The 23745-nt window shown below is 34.9% G+C and overlaps 1 protein-coding gene across 13 annotated transcripts in view; it reads left to right on the forward strand.

Annotated features, from left to right (window-relative positions):
• The window catches only part of CDKAL1 (CDK5 regulatory subunit associated protein 1 like 1), a 610319-nt gene that overhangs the window by 440780 nt on the left and 145794 nt on the right, over nucleotides 1–23745 (forward strand). For all 13 annotated transcript variants that reach the window (XM_005603599.4, XM_014734733.3, XM_023624511.2 and 10 more), the window contains one exon: nucleotides 12615–12795. In XM_005603599.4, the coding sequence (XP_005603656.1) occupies nucleotides 12615–12795 (181 nt within the window). The remainder of the gene's footprint in view (nucleotides 1–12614; nucleotides 12796–23745) is intronic.

The following is a 23745-nucleotide window of genomic DNA, read 5'->3' on the forward strand; positions in this document are numbered from 1 at the left end:
TTGAATAACAGAAAAATACACATTACTGAATCTGGCTTCATTGAACCTTATAATTCATGTTACCATAGAAACAGAAAAACTCATATAAGAATTGTGTTAACAGTACCATAGATAGTAAATACCTTCACTTTAACCAGCAATATCATGAAATGATTTTAATAATAGATGTGTAAAAATTCTGTGAAATTTAATATGGTTCCTTTTAAATAGTGTCACAATATTATCTAGTTAGCTTACTTTTAATTTTTAAAGCAATATCTTTGGTCTTATGTAGGGCTTTGTGCTTATTCCAAAATATTTGCTGTGGAATGCAAGCATAGTGATACAGGATAAAAAACTTACTTAACACAGCATTTGTTTAATTTTTAGTTAACAGTGATGATTCATTTCATTTTTGCTTGAAGCCAAGCCTGGATTCATACCAGGTTTAGAAATGTAATGGATGACACTAAATTCTTTGGTGTCACCTCCATCTGGCTGGCCCCCCTCCTTTTTTTGGTCCTGTTTGCCAGCCACTTGTCTTTCTGAGTTTCAGAAATACTTTTCCCATATACTTGATCAATTTTTACCACAGATGTTTAACAGTTATTTATTTTTTTACCATTTTTAAATTCTGATCTCTCAGAACTTCCAGAAATTTGCAAAGCTTTAGCAAATCATTTGTCATTTTATCCAGGTACTTCTTCCTTTCCTTGTCTCATACATACTACATTTTTCACTTCAAAAAAGTTAAATTGTACCAAATTTAAACTAAATAAGCCATCTGGATTTTTTTTTTTTCCTCGCTTATTAAGAGTAGTTTTAGGGCCAGACCTGGTGGCTCAGTGGTTAAGTTCAGTGTGCTCCGCTTCAGCGGCCCAGGTTCAGTTCCTGGGTGCAGATCTACACTGCTCTGTTAGCAGCCATGCTGTGCTGGCCACCCATATATTAAAACTCAGAGGAAGATTGGCACAGGTGTTAGCTCAGGGCAAATAGTCCTCTGCAGGGCAAAAAAAAAAAAGTAGTTTTATTACTTTCAAAGAGAGGGAGTAATTTAGAAAACTAATTGCTAAATTTTTCTCAAGGAGAGGCCTTGAATTGAAAAGCTATCTTTGATTATAAATATTGCTTATAATTAATATGTGAATTATGTTAGCATATAGAATTTGGCTACTATTTGAAAACAGTTTCTTCAAACAGGTAGGTTTAAACTGCTCTCTAAAGGTCAGAAACTTTATGTGTTCTACTTTGAAAAAGATCACAGCTATTCATTTGTAGGAATATATGCATATTCTTATTATATTCAGTTTCCAAGCAAATAGGATTGAGGTTTTTCTAAACCTATCTTTTTACCATTTATTTCCAATTTTATTACTTTATCCTAGGAGAATGTGGTCTGTGTAAATGTGATCTCATTAAGGAGTAGAATATGGATAGTGGTGAGTTTGATTTTTTTGGTCAGCGTCCTGTTAGGAAGAAAAGCTGTGCTAAGTATTTCTACCAGAGGGTGTTTAATATAGGGAATTCATTACACAGATGTTGGAAGACTGGAAGAGCAAAGATTGGGAGATGAGGTAACCAGAGAGTAGTAACTACTAAAAGCAGTTACTGCCGCTAGGGCTAAGGAACAAAAGGAAGAGGTTGTGTTACTGAACCTAGGAACACAGACCAAGCGGCTGCTACCTCTGAAGCAGGACGTAACCTCTTCCCGAAACACAGGAGCTCCTCCCTACTCCCACCTTCTGATCTCCTGTCTATGCCTCCTTTCTCAGGACCTCACAGGAAGCCAACTGCCAAAGGGATCAAATGTACTTTTTGGACTTCTAGCCCCAGTATTACCGTACAGAATATATGACTGTGGGCTAAGAGACAGTAGGAATAACACCAGTTTTCATCATCTCCCAATTCATATAATAGTTGACAGTGGGAGCCATTTTATGTTACTGATTTGCTATTAGGTTAAACTTTATAAATTGATGATACCTGACCATTTTTTATTTGCAAAAAACAAAACAGCAATATCATATGACTCAGCTAATAGAGTCTAAATCTACCACTGTAAAGATGATGATTTCACTCAGATTAGTCAGATGAAACTTACCTTCTCGGTTTGAAAAATTTTTTTAAAGCGTCTAATACACAGATATCTATTATTAAGTCAAAGATGATCTATTATTCATTTTTCCTAATATTTTTTAATTGAACCAAAAGCATTCACAAAAATGTTTCCTAATCTTATTTGGGTCACAGAAGACTTTAAGAATCAGAAGAAAACTATAGTCACTTCCCCCTGAAAAATATACATACAATTTTGGATGCAATTTTAGGGGGTCCACAGACTCCAAGAAAAGAAACCTTAGAATGACATAAAGAAAGGGCAGTGTTGGCATTGCCACTTCTTTTGTTTTGTGCTCCTTTAATCTTTATTCATTATAAGCATACTACCTGAAATGCATACTGTAGATATATGTCACTCTTTCATGAGTTTACAGTGGGAGAATAATGCTAGGTACTTAAATAGTGAATACCCTAGTTAGAAATAAATAGATAGATGGACAGACGAACAGACCAACACACAGGCAGACGTCTTTTTATTCCTTTGAGCAAACTTTAACAAAGAGAAAATTATGTACAGAACTACTATTTAAGCCAATTACTTTCTAAGTAAAAACTTATCTGAGCTATTTTTATTTTATCTTAGTTTTAGTTTTCAACTCATATTGACTGGTTTTTGTTTGTGCAACCAGTTTTAACGTAATTAACTTCTAGAAACAAGTTAATTGTGAGTATAATTCCTTCTTAGATATTTTAGGACTTTTGTCAGGTTGCACTGAAGCCAGAATATTCATATCTAGAGCATTTAAGGATTTCTTATACTTTCACATAAATCACTTCACCAAATGTCAGTGTCTTCGATTTCTTTATGATAAAGGTTATCAAACTGATCATGTCATATAAACTCTATTCATTTAAGTGTTTTTTATATTCTGATTCTATAATTTTCTACTAATACTTATCTACAGCACCAGATACCGAAGAGTGTGAGCAGGAATGTGGGCCATAGGTGTAGTAGAGCGGAGGGTCCAGGTTCAAGGTAGATGGTGACGTTTTGTGCCTGACTTCTGTTAGTCTCTGAAGGAGCACGAAAGCTAGTTGACATCTTTAAGCATCTACCATGTGCCAGCTGCTCTTATAAATGCTTTCTTCATTACTTTGCTTGATCATCACAACAGTCCAGGAAAGGATGTATTATTATCCCCATTTTGTAGAAGTGGGACCTGAAGCTCAGAAGAGTAAGATAACTTGTGATAACGAGGCTAGAAACTGATGGCCCAAATCTGACTGGATTTAAAATCTGACTTCTTTCTACTGATACTATTGCTCTTTCCTCCTTCTGACCCGCCTGTAAATAGGAATACTTACATCTATCTGTTTCTTGATGAGAGATGATAATGATAAAAACAAGAATAAGATATCTTATGAAGAACAAAATTATCAGGTAACCATTTAGGTTTCAAATGCCTCTATATTCACCTAGAGAGAGACATGGAAAGAACACTGATGAAGTTGAAAGGTTTGGGTTTGAATTCTGATTCTATCAGCAACAACTTGGTGACCTTTGGTAAATCATTTAACCTCTTCAGACAACAGTTACCTTCTCTTTAAAATGCAATTCCAAAGATACAGGCAAGTTTTTCTATACTATAATAAATTGCTATACAAATATTGTTATTATTACTAAGTTTTTTAAAATGTAAACTTGCGATCTGCCAATGCTGATAATACATCAATGCGATAAGCACCTCCATGACGTGGATAAGAGAGAGGACTGCCTTGGGTGATGATTAAAAGCATCAGATCAGATCCCTCCTCTGCCATTTAGTGATTCTGTGACTATGGGCAATTTACTCCACCTCTTGGAATCCTGTTCCCTAATGCTACTTTCCCCTTTTCTCATAGAGATTAAAACAGAGTCTAGCTTATAGGGAGGTCATATTAAACAAGATGTAAGCTGTTAACATATTGCCTGGCACTTAGTATTACGTAATAAATGGTAGTTGTTGTCACCATCTCTCTGACAGGTCTACAGTAATAATAGCTAAAATGTGTCAGGCAGTATGTGGCAGGCATTGTCCTGAGCAATTCGTACATGTACTAACTCGTTAATCCTCTTGTCTAAGAATATTTTTACTGTCCCTGTTTTATGGAAAAGGAAACTGAATCATACTAAGGCTAAGTAGTTTGCCCAAGAGCGTGCAGCTGTGTGGTTAGTGGCAGAGCCTCTGAGTTATGCAAGGGAAGGGACGATTAGGGATGACTCCTAAGCCCCACTAGTCTTTCTTTGTCTTTGGGACTCATTATGGCTTTTCAACCCTTATCTAAATGTTTCAGTGCTTTTTCTTTTTTCAGCCCAGGTCCTTTAAGAATTTTTTCTCATAAAAGTATGGAAAATTAATTTATCTTTGCCTTTCCCTCCTATTTGGCCATATTTAATTCTTTGCTTACATCTTGTCAAAAGTTCAACTAGTAGGACTTCTTAGAAGAGAGTAAGTTATGGAGAATTCTTGCCATCTTTCTTTCTTTAGAAAGTTTTTTTTTCACTTTTAACTGGTTTATTGTAGGTGTAATTTAGATACAATACAGCATGCACCCACCATGAGTGTATAGTTTGAAGGTTTTTACTAAATGTATACATTTGTGCAGCCATCATCACAATTCAGTTTTAGAGTGCTTTAGTTATGACAGAAAGTTTGGTGATGCCTATTTGGAGTCAGTCCCTGCTCCCACCCCCAGCCCAAGGCGGCCGCTGATCTGTTTTCTGTCTCTATAGTTTTACTTCTTGTAGAAATTTCATATAAATAGAATCAAACAAAAGTAATCTTTTGTGTCTTCCTTTTTTTTCCTCTGGAGAATGTTTTCAAGGTCATCTCTGTTGGTGCATGTATCAGTAGTTGGTTCTTTTTTATTTGGAAGTAAATTTTCATGGTATGGATATGGCACACTTTGTTTATTCATTCACCAGTTGATAGACATTTGAACGGTTTCCAATTTGGAGCTATCATGAAGGATGCTGCTATACAAATCCACATGCAAGTCTTTGTGTGGACATATGTTTTAATTTTTCTTGGATAGATAACTAGAAGTAGACTTTGTCACAGTAAGTGTATGTTTAAGTTTTTATGAACCTGCCGAACTTTTCCGAAGTGACTGCCCCATTTTAAAGTCTCACCTACAATGGATAAGGGTTTCAGTTTCTATATGCACAACAACGTCTGGTTTTTTTAGTCTTTTTTCAATATAGCCATTCTATTGGATGTGTGTGGCATCTTATATGGTTTTAACTTGCATTACCCCGATTACTAATAATGTTGAGTAACTTTTTATGTACTTATTAGCTATTCGTATGTCTTCTTTCGTGAAGTATTGGTTAAACTCCTTTGTCCATTGTACAATTGTGTTGTTTGTCTTTTATTACGGAGCTATAAGAGCTCTTACTATATTATGGATATAAACCTTTTTATCAGATATATGATTTGCAAATATTTTCCTCCAACCTAAGGCTCATCTTTTGTTTTCTTAATGGTGTCTTTTCAATAAGTCCAATTTATCAGTTCATTCAATATATATATATTTTTTTATGGATTGTGGTTTAGTGTTGGTGTCATAGCCAAGAAATCTTTGCCTGATCGAGGTCACAAAGATTTTCTTTCACATTTTCTTCTGGAAGTTTAGTGAGTACAACTCTTACATTTAGATGTATGATTCATATCAAAGGACTTTTTGCGTATAATGTACGGTAAGGGTCTAATAAGTTCTTTTGGTGTGTGTGTGTTTATGGTATCCACTTGCTTCCACACCATTTATTGAAAACACCTTTCCTCCCCTCATTGAATTTCCTTGACACTTTTGTTGAAAATTAATTAGGCATAAACGTGTAGGTGTATTTTTGGATTCTGTATGTTGTCTCATTGATCCATCCTTATGCTGATACCACACTGTCTTGGTTATGGTAGCCTTATAGTAAAGTCTGTAAGTCAAGTTCATCCATTATAGCAACTTTGTTCTTTTTCAACGTTGTTTTGGCTATGCTAAGTTCTTTATATCTCTATATAAATTTTAGAATCAGTTTGTCAATTTCTACCAAAAACATGCTGATATTTTGATAGCAGTTGCATTGAATTTGTATATTAATTTGAAGAGACTTGCCATAACAATAGCAAAATCTTCGAATCCATGAAAATTATATTATTTTTCCATTTGTTTAAATATTCTTTCATTTCTCTCAGCAAATTTTAAGAAAATCTCTAAATTCTCTGTTTCTAGAATATAGGTCTTGCACTTCTCAAATTTATTCTTAAGTAATTTTGCTATCGTGAATGGAACTGTTTTCTTAATTTCATTTTCTGATTGTTCATTACTAATATATAAAAATGTAATTGATTTTTGTGTATTGATCTTTAGCTTTGCTGAATTCACTTATTCTAGTAGCTTCATTAGATTCCTTAGATTTTCTACATACAAGATTATGTCACCTGCGTAAAAAGGACAGTTTACTTCTTCCTTTCAACCTATATGCCTTTATTTCTTTTTCTTGCCCTTCTGCCGTGACTAGAACCTTCAGTAATATGTTGAATTGAAGAAGTGAGAACAGAAATCCTTGCCTTGTTACTAATCTCAGTGAAAAAGCATTCAATCTTTCACCAATAAATAGGATAATAGCTGTAGAGCCTTTATCAGGTTGAAGTGGTTCCTTCTATTTTTTGTTTATTGAAGAGTTGCTATCATGAATGAGTGTTGGAGCTATCAACTGAGTTTTCTGCGTTTACTAAGATCACTGTAAGGTTTTTATCCTTTATTCTTTTAATGTGACTTATTGCATTAATTGATATTTGCATGTGAGACCAACCTTCCATTCCTAGGATTAAAAACTTGTTCATGATAATACAATCCTTTTTATATGTTTCTGGGTTCAGTTTACTGATATTTTGTTAAGAATTTTTCTCTCTGCGTTCATGAGGGATATTGCTCTGGAGTTTATGTCTAATCTCTTTCTCTGGTTTTCATATACGCTACTGCTGGACTTGTAAAATGAGTTCCTTTCTCATCCATCTTTGAAATAGTCTGTAGAATTGATTTTGTTCTTTCTTAAATGTTTGATAGAGTTCACCCGTGAAGCCGTCTGGGCGTAGGTAGTTCTGTGTTGTTTTCTTTTGGTGGAAAGATTTTTTATTTCAGATTCAATTGTTGTAATATGTAAAAGTCTATTCAGATTTTCTGTTTCTTCTTGAGTCAGTTTTTATAATTTATGTCTTTCAAAGAATTTGCCCATTTCATCTAAGTCTTTAATTTATTGGCATAAAATTGTTCATAGTATACCCTTAATATCTTTTTAATGTTGATAGCATCCGTAGTGCTGTCTCTTCCTTCATGCCTGAAGTTGGTCATTTGTGTCTTCTTTTTTCTTCCCAGTCTAGGTAGTAGTTTGGTAATTGTAATGATTTTTTTCAAAGATACACCTTTACTTTTATTGATTTTTCTCTATTTTCTATTTCATTAATTTCTCATACCTTTATTATTTCATTCCTTTGTCTTACTTTGGGTTCCATTTGTTCCTTTTTTAGCTTCTTGAGATGGAAGTTTAGATTATTGAGTTTATCTCTTCCCAATACAGACGTTTAAACCTGTAAATTTTTTCTAAGAACTGCTTTAACTGCATCCCGTATATTTAGATATGTTATGTTTTTATTTCCATTCAAGATATTTGTTCCCCTCCATACCTCCAATTTACTTTTCCTGGAAGTTTGAGTAATTGTGCTGGAATTAATCTCCACAGGACTAAAAAGTATTTCTTTTAATCATCTATTTTGCTTATGCCTAATAATTTTAATAGATCCGATCCTTTTTCTGATCATTTTTATCTTTTTATTTATTCATAACATGTGTATTAGTCTTTTTTCACATATGGAATTTGAAGCTTATAATTTATTGATCTAAAGAATGAAGTAGAATCATCTTTTTTCATGTTTTTGGCAGTAAAATACCAAATTGCATGTGAAAATCTTGAGACAAGTAAAAGTACAACATTTTAAGTAGTATTTCAAATATAATATGGGGTGTATGTATATGTGTATTTTATTTTATTTTATTCATTTATTTATTTTTTGGTGAGGAAGATTGGCCTTGAGCTAGCATCTGTTGCCAATCCTCATCTTTTTGCTTGAGAGAGATTGTTGCTGAGCTAACATCTGTGCCAGTCCTCCTCTATTTTGTACGTGGGACACCGCCACAGCATGACTGTGCATAGATCCACGCCCAGGATCTGAACCCGTGAACCCTGGGCCGCCAAAGCGGAGCACATGAACTTAACCACTACACCACCAGGCCAGCCCCTGTGTATGTGTATTTTTGTTCACAGTAACTAATTAAGGGTTAAAATATTAGGGGCTTTCTTAAATCCTAGTCTAGGCCAGCAAAAAAGGAATACTCTCCTCATATGTCCCTGGTAGATTTTCGTAACTAAGCATAGCACTGCTTCTGCCAAGGCTGATGCGTAATTGGAATCTTTCTCATTCATTCCTTTCCCAAATTACTTGATGAACCCATTTTGCCAGTAAATAACTTCTTCAAGTCAGAAAAAATAATGGGTCAAAATTTCTCTGTTATTTAATCTAATTGAACATTTTCATTTTTCTTTCAGAATTATTCTCTAATATGCTATGAAAACATAAATACAGAAAGTCTTTTAAATTTTAAAAACACATAATACCTAGTGATTATATTCATTAGACTCACAGCTCCAATAAATTAGGAGAAATGATCATTTTTTTAAAATTTTAGTATTTTGAAAATTCATAGCTTCTCAAAAATAGCATTTATCACAATTAACATATTAAATATTTGGATTAATATTCTATTTTACACCCCTTATAATTTCCTCATAGCCACTCAAATAGTATGTAATTAATTTAAGGTTTGGTCCACTTCATTCTTCTTTGATTTTCTCATGTACTGAAGAGAATTATTTACTAGGCAAAATAATAGTGTAAATATGGGATTTTTTTGAGTTGGTTCACCTAAGGAGCCAAATTATTTTCAAGAACATAAGTAGCATTATTTGCATATATAAAATCAATATATAGATGAGCCTCATCTAACATTAAAGTGCAGTCTCTACTTTGAAAACATTTCACAGGCAATCAGTTTATATTCTTACATACTTTCAAACCAGTTAAACTGCTTTTACTTTTAAGTACTAACATAGGTCTTTCACTAATTCATAGTGGCCTACCCCCTACCCTCTTATCAGTCAACTTTTTGTGTAGATGATCAAATACATCCATGCATTGAACATCCCATTCCTTACCATTGTGACGACTCCTGTAAAGGTTTGTCCTTTCTGTGTCACTGTGGACCTTAAGGCCAAAGTAAGCAGGTGTTACGTAATACTGAGCTCAACTATATTGGATCAAGAAGGATAGGGGGTGGGGGTATCAGTGAGGTACTTTCCTTTGGAAATACCCCATAATCTAGTGCCAAGTTCATTCCAATTCATAGCCTAGGACAATAACCAGTTGTCTTTGTTCCTGCAGTATTTCACAGGCAGTTTCTAAGATTTTTTTTTTTTTTAATTTCCTAGGGGAGATGTACTCTTCTCTGTCATTTCTGTCGTGATCCATTATTTCTATTTGTAGTTATGGATTTCTTTTGTTCAGGAGTAGTCCTAAGTCAAGTGTGAAAATTTCCTAATTGAAGTTATTGACATAATTTTTTTATTCTACATGGCTTAGTAACTCTGGAAATGGTCTTTTTATCTACAACATACTGTAAAAGCACATTTTTTGTGATTTTCAAACATAAGTTTGATAATCACCCTAAAAGAAGAAAAAATGTTTTTATATCACCATAAAAATTAAAATAGTCTTTTTTCCAAATATGTTGTTTAATTGTTCTGTATGCATATTGTCTTTTTTTCTATTTATCATCCTAGAGAAAAGTTCCCGTCCTTGTAACTTATCTTAAAGTTAAATCAAATTAATAACTAGATGAGACTAAGTAGAAATCAATAAAAAATATTTTTAAAAATAAATTTGTCATTCTTTCACACAGGCATTAAGGTATTATGCAAAGAAGACATAGAAAACTGTTATTTGTACAAAGCTGTTTGTATTAGACATCCAGTAATTTGACTTTCCTGGTTGTTATTTCCTTTGTTCTCTCTTATGCCCTCAAATATCTAATATATCTTAATGAGATAAACAGTTTTATTCATTCATATAGTCCTTCATTTAGGTGATAGAAAAATTGATAAAGGTAGGTAGTCTATTATTTGAAATATTTAAGGCTAATTTCCCTGTTGTTCGTGAATTCAGAATAGTATTGTAGTTTTAAATACTGTTAATATTTTTTTGTTACTATTATTCTGTTAATATACAATGGGATATTGTAGCAGACTTACAGAGAAACTCAATGGCCACAGAGAAATAACTTCCGAGGTGCTAACATTTGGGCCTGTCAGAAACAAAGGCAGCTTGTTACCTAATCACTCTAGGATGAAAGGCTTTTAGTGCTTTACTCTTAAATATTAAAGGGCAGCAAGAATCACTTTGTTGATGGAAAGTCTCAACCATGAATAAGAGGGACCAAAATACAAGCACATGGAGGAAATAGACACAGTTGGAGTGAGCAGAGGAAAAAGTGAGGAAAACTTTGTTGATATCCTCAGAGAGATAAAAAAATGTTGCGTCTCGGGGTGGGCCCCATGGCCAAGTGGTTAAGTTCACGTGCTCCGCTTCAGCGGCCCCGGGTCTTGCCAGTTTGCTCATCAAGCCACGCTGAGGAGGCATCCCACATGCCACAACTAGAAGGACCCACAACTAAAAATACACAACTATGACCCAGGAGGCTTTGGGGAGAAAAGGGAAAAATAAAACCTTTAAAAAAAATGTTGCATCTCTAAAATAAAAACAATATGCTGTGAAAAGGAAAATTGGTGAATGAGAAAGTGCTCTTAGAAATTTAAAATATGCTATTCAATTAAATTTTTTTCAGTAGAAGAATTGGAAGATAAACTCAAGTAAATCTTCCCAAAAAATAGAACAAAAGGACACAGATGGAAAATAACAGTGAAAAAGCTTAGAAGGTCAATCCAGTAGTTGAAACATTCAAAGAAGAGACCCAGAAAGAGAAAGTGATGTAAAAAAATAACATAAGAAAATTTCCTAGACCTAAAGACCTTGAATCCCCAGATTGTACCTTGTACAAGGATTTAAATGTCTAATCCAAGCCCTATTGTCATGAAATTTAAAAATATTGAGAATAAAGTTAATATCCTAAAAGCTTTCAAGAAGAGAGTAGGACGCATATGAACAAGTTGCATCAGAGTGAATCTAGACATCTCGTCAGTAACTTTGCCAGCTTAAATACAAATGGAACACTACAAAATTCTGATGGCTGATACTTTTTATTTTGAAGTGCTACCCACAGCCACATGATCAATCCATTGTGTGGATTAAGACATGTTCAGACAAGCTAAGACAATAACAATAAAATTTGCCTGCCACTCTTTGATGGTGTTTCCGAAAGAATGCTCCAGCAGAATTAAGGAGAAGAGAATAATCAATTAGGAAGACATAGGATCCAGGAAAAAGGGGATTGGAAAAAAAAAGACCAAGGATATCAACATTTAAGGATTACAGCTGGTTCATTATGAAAGCAACACACACTTGAAGAAAGTAGAAGTGGCATTTCTAGAGGAAAAAAAAATGAAAATGGTGAATTATATAATACATCGAGAGTTTAGAAAATAGTGTTGGTTTTTGATAGATCTAATGGGGCTTCTGGAAAACATTAGCGTGGGTACATAGAATGTTAAGCAGAAAAAAATTTTTAAGTGCTTAAGCTTCATCTTGGTGTCTTTCTTATTTTTCTTTTTTCTGAGGAAGATCCACCCTGAGCTAACATCTGTGCCAGTCTTCCTCTATTTTGGATGTGGTGGCCACCTCAACATGGCCACCAAGTGGAGTAGGTCCACGCCTGGGAACTGAACCTGGGCCACCAAAGCAGAGCACACCAAACTTAAACACTAGGTCCCAGGGCTGGCCCTTAAGCAAATTTTTTAAAAAGAGTCAGTTATTAACTGTAGGAAAAATTGAACATGTGGCAAAAGAAAACTGCATAGTAGAACGATTGGCTCAGCAGTGAACGATATCTTTGCACTTATACCAATAGAAGTGCTATTAATTTCACTAAAAATTGTGTAGTGATTATCTTGGGAGGGGAGAGAGAGAGTAGTTTGAAGAGCTAAATCCTCATTTACCATTTTAGAGAAGTTGGTAAATATTGCCTAAAAATCAGTAAATCTAGAAATAGCACAATAAACATCTATTTTAAAATATAGAAGAAAGAACAAAGAAACATCTGAAAAAATTAAAAGTGAGTATCTCTTGAGGATGACAAGAGCTGTTTTGGTTTTTTTTTTTAGCTTTCAGTATTTAGAGCTTTTGAAAACTATTTCCAAATGTCTCTTTCCTAAAAATAAAATTTAATTTTAAAAGGAATAATGGTATTTAAAATGTCAAGGAAATAGAATAATTATGGATTGCAGTCAACTTTTTACATTTTGTCTTGTTTTCTAGAGTTCCTGGAATAACTATTGCTACAGATATTATCTGTGGTTTTCCTGGAGAAACAAATGAAGATTTTCAAGAAACAGTGAAACTTGTTGAAGAGTACAAATTTCCAAGCCTCTTTATTAATCAGTTTTACCCAAGACCAGGAACTCCTGCTGCAAAAATGGAACAAGTTCCAGCACAAGTGGTAAGATACTTTTCTTGTAAGGTATTATATTTAGCCAATAGCTATAAAAATGCAGCTCTGTTGCCTACCATAACATAACAGCCTCATGGTATAACTCTTATGTTACAAAATAGGGGGAGTTTTTCAAAGTTGGGGTCAGAGGTGGGGGGACCTTGGGTGAGTTAAATGACCTCAGGCAACTAAAAATCACCTTTTTTTTTTCTCTTTAAGAGTGAGGTTCAGATGATACTGGGAAAAAAATTTTTAATTAATATCTAGTATTTACCTATGTTTATAGGATAAATCCTTGGATGTTTCAAAATAAGGCAACATTTAAATAGCTGGGAGCAAAGCAGGCTTCATATTTACCCTGCTTCTTGAGTCCGTTTTCATAATTTCTTAGTTACTGGGGGTCCTATGATTTTCCTGCTTTGATAGATTTGATATTTGCTATCTGTCTGTTTCAAATATGTGTTGCTTTCACAGTGAACCTCATTTAATTCCGTCCTTACATGTTTATAGATATATTAGAATAAGATGACTTAAAATAAATGCAAAAAAGTTTGAAATCTAGTAAAGGCAAACTGTTTCCCAGAATGTCCCCAGAATTAATGGTCTCAATCAAATATGTAGTTTCTAGATTTATTGGCTAAAGATGGAAAAATGTAAATAAGCCTTAAGAGAAAAGTAGAATTTATTTTAAGTGAAAATTGTCTACTTTGTTTCTAATAACTAAAATAAATTATGCCTTACCATTAATTTTCATCAAATGCTTTTGCTTTTATGAACAAATATTGAAAGGGAATTACTCAGGGGCCGGCCCCCTGGCCGAGTGGTTAAGTTCTTGAGCTGGCCTCGGGAGCCCAGGGTTTTGCCGGTTTTTGTCCTGGGAACAGACATGGCGCCGCTCATGAGGCAATGCTGAGGTGGCATCCCACATGCCACAACTAGAAGGACCCACAACTAAAAATACACAACTATGTGCCAGGGGGCTTTGGGGAGAAAAAGGAAAAATAAAATCTTAAAAGAAAAGGAATTACTCAGTGCTTTTTATTGTTTTTCTATTATGCCATATGTGAATATCAAACATATAACATATAGATTCTTCAACATTTGGTTGAAAAAACAAATACGTGTATTTTTTTTTAAGTCTGTTTCCCAATAAAACCGAAATGGATGTAATTCTTTGTCTTCCCAAAATTTTCTTCATTTTTATTTCACAAGTTTCCATGTATACAAGGATAGGAAAATATTTTACAGATAGACCATTTAATTTCATTTCTAAATTAATCAATGAAAAAAGCAGATTATAGCACCACAGATAATTAACTTTTTATAAACATAAAAAGTCGAATTAATTTTTTATGTCTAAATTATAATTTTTATAATTTACGTATAGTTTGCATACAGCAAAATTCAATCTTTGGTATACGGTTCTTTGAATTTTGATAAATGCATATGCTAGTATAACTATCACCATAATCAACATAGAGAATGGTTCCATCAGCCCAAAAAACTTCCCTTTTACCTTTTTGTAGTTATCTGTCCCTCTATCCCTAGCTCCTGGCAACTACTGATCAGTTGTCCTTATAATTTAATCTATTCTTTTTTAAACTTTACTTCTTTAATTAAAAAGTTTTTTGAACTATAACATACCTGTAGAAAAGTGTACACCTGTGCATTTTCATAAAGTGAATACTTCCATGTAACCACCAGTCAGAACAAGAAATAGAACGTTGCCAGTACCCCAGAGGTCCCCATCCTGCCCTTCCCTTCACTCTCCTCTCCCATTCCCCAATAGATAGCACTATTTCTTATTCGAACACCATGCATTAGTTTGACCTGTTTTTAAACTTGATATAAATGGAAAAATTCATCAGTGTTGGAATGTTTGGCTTTTATTTTTTTAACTTAACAGTATGTTAGTGAGACTGCTGTGTTTTTGCAAGTAGCTGTAGTTCATCCGTCTTCATTTCTATGTAGTGTTCCATTGCATGCAAACCCCAATTTATCCATCCTACTGTGAAAGGAGATTGGATATTTTTAACGTTCCAATATTAGTATTGCAAGTAATACAGCTGCCAGCTGTATCTTTTGTTCAACTCATGTATGTAAACATTTCTGCTGGGTGTTTAGCTAGGACTGTGGGGTCATGGGAAATACAGTTGATCTGCGTTACCAGATACTGCCAAATAGTTTTCCCAAATTTGCATGTAAATAAATTTATATATACTTTATATACATATATACATTATATATATTTACACATAAATAAATTTACAGTCCCAACAGCAATATATAAAAGTGCTAGTAGCTCCATATCCTTGCCAACACTTGGCGTTGTTATGTTTTTATTAGTAGCCGTTCTGATGAGAATGTGATGTAACCCAATTCTGGTTTTATATCTCCCTGTTTACTAGTGATATTGAATACTTTTAGTTTGTTTATTGGTGATTTGGATATCCTTTTTCATAAAGTGCCTATTCAAACATTTTGCCCATTTACCTATTGGCTTACCTGTTTTCTGTGTCTCCCATCCCCCATCCCTTCCTCTGATTTATAGGAATTATTTATGTATTCTGAGTACAAGTCCTTCTTGGTCATGGTCATTTAATTCCCTCTCTTCATGGTGTCTTTTGTAGAACAGACTGTTTAAATTTTAAATAGTTTAATTTATCAATATTTTTCTTTTTGTTTTAGTGGTTTTTTGGATCCTATTTAAGATTACCTTCCCCACACTGCCATGAAGATATTCCTCAATGTACTCTTCTAGAAATTTTATGATTTTGCCTTTTACCTTTAGGTTTTCAATCCTACTGGAATTTATTTTCGTTGAAGTTACGAAGTGTGGAGGTCAAGATTTTTTTTTATATAAGGCTATCCATTTGAGTCAGTGCCACTTATTGACTATCTCATCCTTTTCCCACTGCTCTGCCTGGTCACTTTTATTATAAATCAAGTGTCTGTACATGTGGGTCTGTTCTAGGACTTTATTCTGTTCCTTTGGTCTGTTTCTCAGTCTTTCCACCAGATAATGAAATTAATTACCATAGCTTTATGATAAGTGTCAATATTGGCAGTGTATTTCAACTTTGTTTTTTCTTGAAAATTGTCCTACCTATTCTTGGTCCTTTGCCTTTCTGGATTTGTCAACTTCCACCAAAAATCCTGCTGGAATTCTGATTGAGATTGTATTGATTCTATGGATCATTTGGGAGGAAGTTGACATTGTAATAATACTAAGTTTTCCATCTTTGAATGAAGCATATCTCTTCTTTATTTTAATCTTCTATGATTTCTCTCTGTAATGCTTTATAGTTTTCTGTATACAAGCCTTGCATATCATTTATTATCCCATTCCTGCATGTGTGTTCCTTTGGTACTATTTAAATGATTGATTTTCATTTTATAATTGTTGTTGCTATTTAGAAATATGATTGATTTTAATATGTTTATCTTTCACCCATCAACTTAACTAAATTCACTTACTAATTCTACCAGCTTTCTATCAGTCTTTTTTTCCAGATTTTTTTATGTATACAATTGTGTCATCTGCTAATAGTCACAGTTTTATTTCTTCCTCTCCAATCCTTGTAACGTATTTCTTTTTCTTGTCTTACTGTGCTGTCTGGGACTTCCAATACACTGTTGAATAGAATTGCACATCTTTCTCGTCCCTAACTCAAAGGGAGTTTTCAGAATTTCACTATACAGTATGAAAGTTAACTGTAGTTATGGAATTAGGGAAGTTCCTTTCTATTCCTAATTTATCCAGAGTTTGTGTGTGTGTGTGTGTATGTGTACGTGTGTGTTTTAATCATGAATGGAATTGAACTTTATCACTTGCTTTCTCTTTTTGCCTTGAAATAATCATTGGTCTGATACAAGCTAGTTTGCCTTAGTCAGAAGCAGAACTCCTTGCATAAAATCACCTTTCAGATGCTTTTTTTTTTCTTGCTTTATCTTCTAAACATAGCCCCTTAGCATCTTTCTTACATTTTTAGACTTCAATCACCCAGTCCTGGCATAGCAGAACCTTTTTTCTTTTAGACTTTATATTTTAGAGTAGTTTTAGATTCATAGCAAAATGAAGTGGAAAGTACATAGATTCCCATATAGTCCCTGCCCACACACATGTTCAGCCTCCCTCACTATCAACATCCCACACATCATTATCTCTCAAAGTCCGTAGTTAACATTGCATTTCACTCTTGGTGTTATACATTCTATGGGTTTGGACAAATGTGTAATGACATGTATCCATCGCTATAGTATCATACAGAATAGTTTCACTTCTCTAAAAACCCTTTCTACTCCACCTGTTCATCTCTCCCTCCCCCATAACAGCTGGCAACCACTGATATTTTTACTGTCTCCATAGATTTACCTTTTCCAGAATGTCCTATTGTTGAAATTACACAGTATATAGCCTTCTCAGATTGACTTATTTGACTTAGTAATATGCATTTAAGGTTTCTCCATGTCTTTCCATGGCTTGATAGCTCATTTCGTTTTAAAATAACAGAAATTGATTGTCTCACAGTTCTGGAGACTAGAAGTCCAAAGGCAGGCCTCGGCTCCTTCTGGACCACGTAAAGGAATCCTTCCTTGCCACTTCCCAACTTTGGGTGGTTTGCTGGTAATCTTTTTCTTTCACTTGCAGCTGCATAATTTCAATCTCTGCCTTCATTGTCACATGGTGCCCCATGTGTCTCTGTCTTCATATGGCTGTCTTCTTAAGAGGACCTCAGTCGTATTAGATTAGGGATCCTCCTACTCCTCATCTTAAACTAGTTACATCTGCAATGACCCGTTTCCAAATAAGGCCACATTCCGAGGTTCCAGGGGTTAGGACTTCAACATCTCTTTTTGGGGAGATACAGCTCAATCCACAACACTTCTCTACATTTCTGTAATCATACTCTAGGTGAAAACTGTAGCCTGGCAGAGGTTCATCTTTATAAAATTCAGAACCTTAAATGAGGGTAATTAAGCATTAATAATGAAACTTTAGAGATGTGCCATCAAAGAGAGGATATATGGTGTGCATTGAGTCTTGATTCTCCTAAATGTCTCAGAAATTAATAATTGTCTGTGCTACCTGTCTCAGGTAGTTTATGAAACTGTTTAGCAACTTACCTTCACTAAAACAAGGCACTGCTACAAAATGGATAGCAATTCTTTCTTATCTAATTTATTTCCCATTTCCTTGCCTAAAAAGCAGCAGTGAAAGTGGAATCTAGCGTATTATTTGAAGAAGAGTACAACACCAGTCGCTTTCAAACAACAGCTTTTTATTCTGGCTTTACAATGCCTCTTAGTGAAATTATATTGTTTTTTTAGACACATTTTTTTTCCACTAAAATCAAGCCCCCCAAAATGTTCTCCTCCATAAATGACATAAAATAAATAATTTCAATATAGTTTCCCCTTTCTTTATAACTACTTTTACATGAATACCAGTATTACTGTAGATAAATTCCATTGTTTTTAATGTTTCATTGTAGTACTCTGATAAATGAACTAAATTATGTGTTTTCTTAATCATTTAAATCACCAAATGAAGAGAGCAGAGTTCAGTTGAGTTTTGCGTTTGCACAGATGGGAGAAGTAGACTTCCTGCCAATCCTGCTGAAGAGAAGAGTATAACCCACAGAAATTCATCATGAAAATAAATTGGCAATATATTTTCATGAAGAGGATAAACTAAAATTTATTTTTGTCTTAGCTTTTGCAAGATTATTAATGTATAGGAGATTTAATAGTGAAATCACCTAAGTCAAATGAGAGTGACCTTAGACTTTTAGATGAAAGGTCAGATTTGCATGTTTATATTTTCTATTCCATTGAGTCTTCCTTCATTAGTCCTCATTAATCTTAAGTAATTCTAATAGTATTTTTAAATTGTGACTGAGATTTTTAGTCTACCTAGAAAAGGTCAGTTAAGTGTGAAAAGCATTTGATCCTTAGCTATCAATTCCAGACTTTCTTTTTAAGAAAATTTTGATGAAAAATAATGAAGTGATGAAATCTTTATTTTAAGAGGCCTATGACTTGAAAAAAAAAAACCTTTAGGTGATAAGAGTGGCTGTTGGAATGTTCATATTGGTTTAAAATGTTAATTGTGATTTTAAATCCACCTGCTTGCTTGTTTTACATCTTGGAACCAGAGAGTAAAGATAATGTCTTTAAATGTATGTCAGCATGAAGGAATCATAACTCACCTGCAATTCCTACAATATTTACCCCAGAGATAACGAGGCCGCAGTAGACTCGTATTGCCTCAGCCCTGAGGAGTATGAGTGTGTGTTCCTGAGAAGGCTGGAGGGACATCCTTGGGTAGATACAGGCAGCTTCACTGAAACTGTCCACAGTAGATTCCTCTGTGAGGCAGTGCATTTTTGCTGGAGGTGTTCAAACCAAGGCAAGGTGACCACTTGGAACAGATGTGAATAAGCCATGTTCTTAAATCATATACAGAAGCTTATTCAGTGGCATATGATGACTTTCCAAAATCCAGTTGCCTGTGAGTCCAGGACATGCTTTATTTAAAAAAGCAAAACAGAAATATAGCATATAGAGAGAGCTTTGTCACTTTCTCTAAATGTTTTTAAAACTTTTTGTTGTTTCTGAGTATGCTCCTGAAGTTTAACAACTCAGTATTTTAGAGAACATCAAATTGCCTTAATGGAAGGCATCCTGAACTTTTACCTTAGTTGATAACATAATTACATTACTATTTACGCGGTCTCTGATTTTCAAATTCAACTTTTTTCTTTGGGGAGAGGAAAAAAAATATTTTCAAGACTTTTTATATCTAGATTGTTGAGTGCATTTTATTCTAAATTGATTCCCAAACATATCTATAAGGAAGCCCCTTTTCTCAAGATCCGTTTCATTTTGACTTCTCTTTTTGAAAGGAATGTCTTGGGATTCTTGTGCATTTAACCACAGTTGATCCCTCCAGTTGGTCTTTTTAATTCCTGTTTTCTAGACAGATCATTTCTGTTTTTATTTCTATTTTTCCTAGAGTTTTTAGCCTGACCCTAGTTTTGTCGTGTATGGATTTCAGCAGATCACCTGCCAGAGTCTTTATGATGGCTCTGTAGTAACAGTAGGGAAGTATAAACTAGATTATAATCCAAAGAGGTGGTTGAGAACCTCCTCCCTTGTGGGAGTTTGTATGCAGATGCTATTTGTTTAACACATGGAGAACTGAATTTAATCATCTCCAAGGCGCCTTGAAACGCTTAATCATCTTTAGTTCTCTATCATATGGTTTTAAGGGCACCTTTCAAACCACATTTAGAAACTTTAGGTGTTTTCTTTTTCTAGATCATTGGCCCAAGTGTGTTATCTGCATTTCCCAATTCTTTCACCTTTTACTTTATTTTGAATCTGATGACTTTTCGTTTGTATAATCAATTAATTGACTTTTACTTGAATGTGAACTGAAAATACTAAAACTTAATAATTAAATTAGTTGTTTATGGGAGCTCAAAATGGCAGCAGTAAGACCAATTGTAGTAGAGAGAATAATAGGCCCCCAAAGAGGTCCACATCCTAATCCCAAAACCTGTGGATATGTTACAAAGTAAAAAGGACTTTGCAGATGTGATTAAGTCCAGTCATTTGAAATGAGGAGATTATCAAGGAGTTTCTGGGTGGGCTCAGTGTAATCACAAGGATTCTTAGAAGAGGGGCACAGGAGGTTTAAAGTGGGAGGGGGAGATGTGAGGACAGAAGCAGAGATCAGAGTGGTAGATGTTGAAGATCAAGCATGGGACCGTGAGTACAGAACGTAGGCAGCCTCTGGAAGCTGGAAAAGGCAAGGAACAGATTCTCCCCTAGAGCCTCCAGAAGGAACACAGCCCCGCCAACACCTTGATTTTAGCCCAGGACACCCATTTTTGACTTCTCACCTTCAAAACCATCAGATAATAAATTTGTGTTGTTTTAAGCCACTAAATTTATGATGATTTGTTACTGCAGCAATAGGAAACTAATATACCAATTATGGAATATCTTGATCTGAGAGCATTGTCCGGCTTTTCGAGACAGCTAAATTAACTGATCTTTCAGCCCCTTATGCTACCCAGAGTTTGCTGTGCCACTAAATGTCACATGCTCGTTCGTACGTTGTGAAAACTTACGCTTGATGTTACCCAACAGGCCCAGTAATCTTTAGGCCTAATCATAATGACATAAAAATTACAGTAAGAAATACCACTTATTTGGCAGTCAGTGTATATCAGACATTGTTCTGAGCACTGAATTTATATTACCTAATTTCATTCTCACAACTTTGTGACATTAGCACTGTTATTATAGTCATTTTGCACATGAGGAAACTGAGGCTCAGAGTAATGAATTAACTTGCCCCAGATCACGGAGAAGCTCCTGCCTCGCTCTCCACTCTTATGTCTTGCCATTCCTTCCAACACTCTTTGTAGTTTTCAGCATGCTTCTGTGTTCGTCTCTGCCTCGAATTCCCTAGAGGGAGCAGCATGTGAGGAAACCTGGAATAAAGAAAACAGGGGCGTTTAAGGAGCATACAATGCAGGATATTTGAGACAGTAAGGTGTGTTGCAGTTTTTGGTGGGGGTGGGGCGGGGCAGGGTGGGGAGGGGGCACCAACCTGCAGGTGTGGTTATTGTCAATGAATGGGCCAGGAGCTATGGGCAAGGCTTACACCTAGGTGGCCTTAAAAGCCATGTTAAATAGTTTTATCCTGTGAGTAGTGGGGAGCTACTGAATAGCAGTAGTCATGTGCTTGTTTTTGAAAGCTCTTTCTAGGTGCAGTGAAGAGGGAATAAAAGTCAGAAAGCCCTATTAGGACATTGTGCAAGATAGGTTTGGAGTCTAATACGTGGGTTTAAGAAATCTCTGTGACTTATTCCTGAGACCTTCAATAAATGTTCTTCTTTTTAGCTACACATCAGCAAAGTTATTCTGTGTTCAATGGAGAATATTAATTTACAGAAGGTCACTTAATTGGCTTTTGATTGACTCAAGGCTCACAGATCAAATATCAGTAGGCCAGAATATTTTATAAGGACATGACTAAAATTTAGAGCATTACCAGTTGTCTCTGCCTTTTGCTCCTGCTGGTGCTGTGGATGTTCTGTTTCCTAACGGTCATGAGATTGCTGCCTGGGCCTCTTCTGCTCCAAACGAGAAATGCCAGCCCCTCCAGACCCTGCCCTTGTCTGCCCTCCAGCTCTCCTCCCACATGATTTTGTCTCTTCCCAAACTGTTTCTACATGGCAGTTAAAGGATGGTGTCTTTATCTTTCTTTGTGTTTTTGTTACTCTATGTACCATAAGATAAGCGTTATCAATTTGTGTGTGTGTGTGTTTGAACCTGTAGAAAACTAGCTGGATTTGGGAACATTTGAACAAGCTGGAGCTCCGATTGGATCATTCTTTCTTTTTTTTAATCTTTTTAAACCGAATGCTTCCTTTTATCCTACTGTCACACTAAAAGACTAAAGGAGGGGGGAGTGTAATGTTTGGAGCTTTAGAGAATGTGAAAATAACAAGAATTGTTCAGTCTCAGTTGTGTAGAGCAAAGTATGCCAGTGTTGATCATCCTATGACCTTGCAAGTACTATCAAGCCCTTTGATGGTCTACCATCTTGAACCTGAAATGTTAGAGAATTTAACAAATGGGATTAACTTGGAGTCACTTGAGGCAGAGTGTCTCATCCAGATCTCATGAAAGAAAATAAGTGCTGTTTCTAAAAAGGAAGTGCTCTTGAGGGTATGAAAATTGTGCATGAATGTGGGCTGATGCAGTACCTCACCACCCAGAAACTTGTATGCGGGACCCAGTGAAACATCGCAGGAGAGGGTGTCACCGGTGAGTCCCCTATTAGTTTTTACTAATAGGGTGATTTTTTTTAGAGGCTGCTCCTGAATCCTCTCAGCCCGAATCGTTCTAACGGAAAATCCCGAGCTTCTCTCAGTGTGTCTCACTGCTCCCCTTAATTTTCTGACCTCTTGCCTGCCTGCCACAGAGCACTGCCTAACTGTTTATTAAGTCTTGATGTGACGTTGATGAACTGAATTCCATTATCATGTAAATCAGCTTTGTATAGTTAGACCCACAGGACAAGACATGTGTCAGACACGTGTAGACTATAACTCCAGGATGGAGCCATGGTTTTGTGGGATTGGTTTCTGTTCAGGATAGTAAGGATAAGACAAGAAAAACACAGATTTTTGTTGATAGCTAAAGCCGTTTCATCTGACTCTTCTGTTAATTATAAATAATTGCAAAAGAAAATCAGGGATGACCATACTTTAGAATCATGGTTTGTCTTAGGAATCTTACTATTTCAAGTTCTCCAAAATAACCCAACTTTTGGACACTCAAGAGTCAGATATGATTTGATCCTTGAGTTCAATGAAAGCAGTCTTAATTTGTACTTCATAGTGAGCTTATGGAACATTTTTTAAAACTTTCTGTAGAAAAATATACGGTGAACTTTTTGCTTATGATTGTTTAGTTTTTTGCTTTCCTTTTGGCAGTTATCTTTATCCTGCTTCTTTTATGAATTTATAATTACCAAAACAGTAGGAAGATAGGTGGTTATAAGTTTTTCTCTCATGGTGAATGGTAGTGGGTATTGAGTTGAGAAGGACTGAGTGAATTTATATTAAATAAGGAGAATATAAATTCTATCCTTTGGAAAGTCACCTTTATTATATTTCAGTCTAGCTTTTTTCAGTGGTGATTACATGCCTTATTTTATATAACTTTCAGAAAAATTGCAAGGATCTCCATGATTCTTTTATACCTTTTCTATGAACTTGATTTATTAAAATTGTAATATTCAATTTGAACTCACTTTTTATTACCTTAATATCAACTTTAGAAGTGAGTAGACTTTTTGGAATAACTTCTAAAGATAAAGAACCTTATAATGATCTATCTTATTTTTTGATCTTATATTATTTTTTTCTATGA

This window comes from Equus caballus, chromosome 20 (genome assembly GCF_041296265.1).
Source record: "Equus caballus isolate H_3958 breed thoroughbred chromosome 20, TB-T2T, whole genome shotgun sequence".
Lineage (NCBI taxonomy): Eukaryota > Metazoa > Chordata > Mammalia > Perissodactyla > Equidae > Equus > Equus caballus.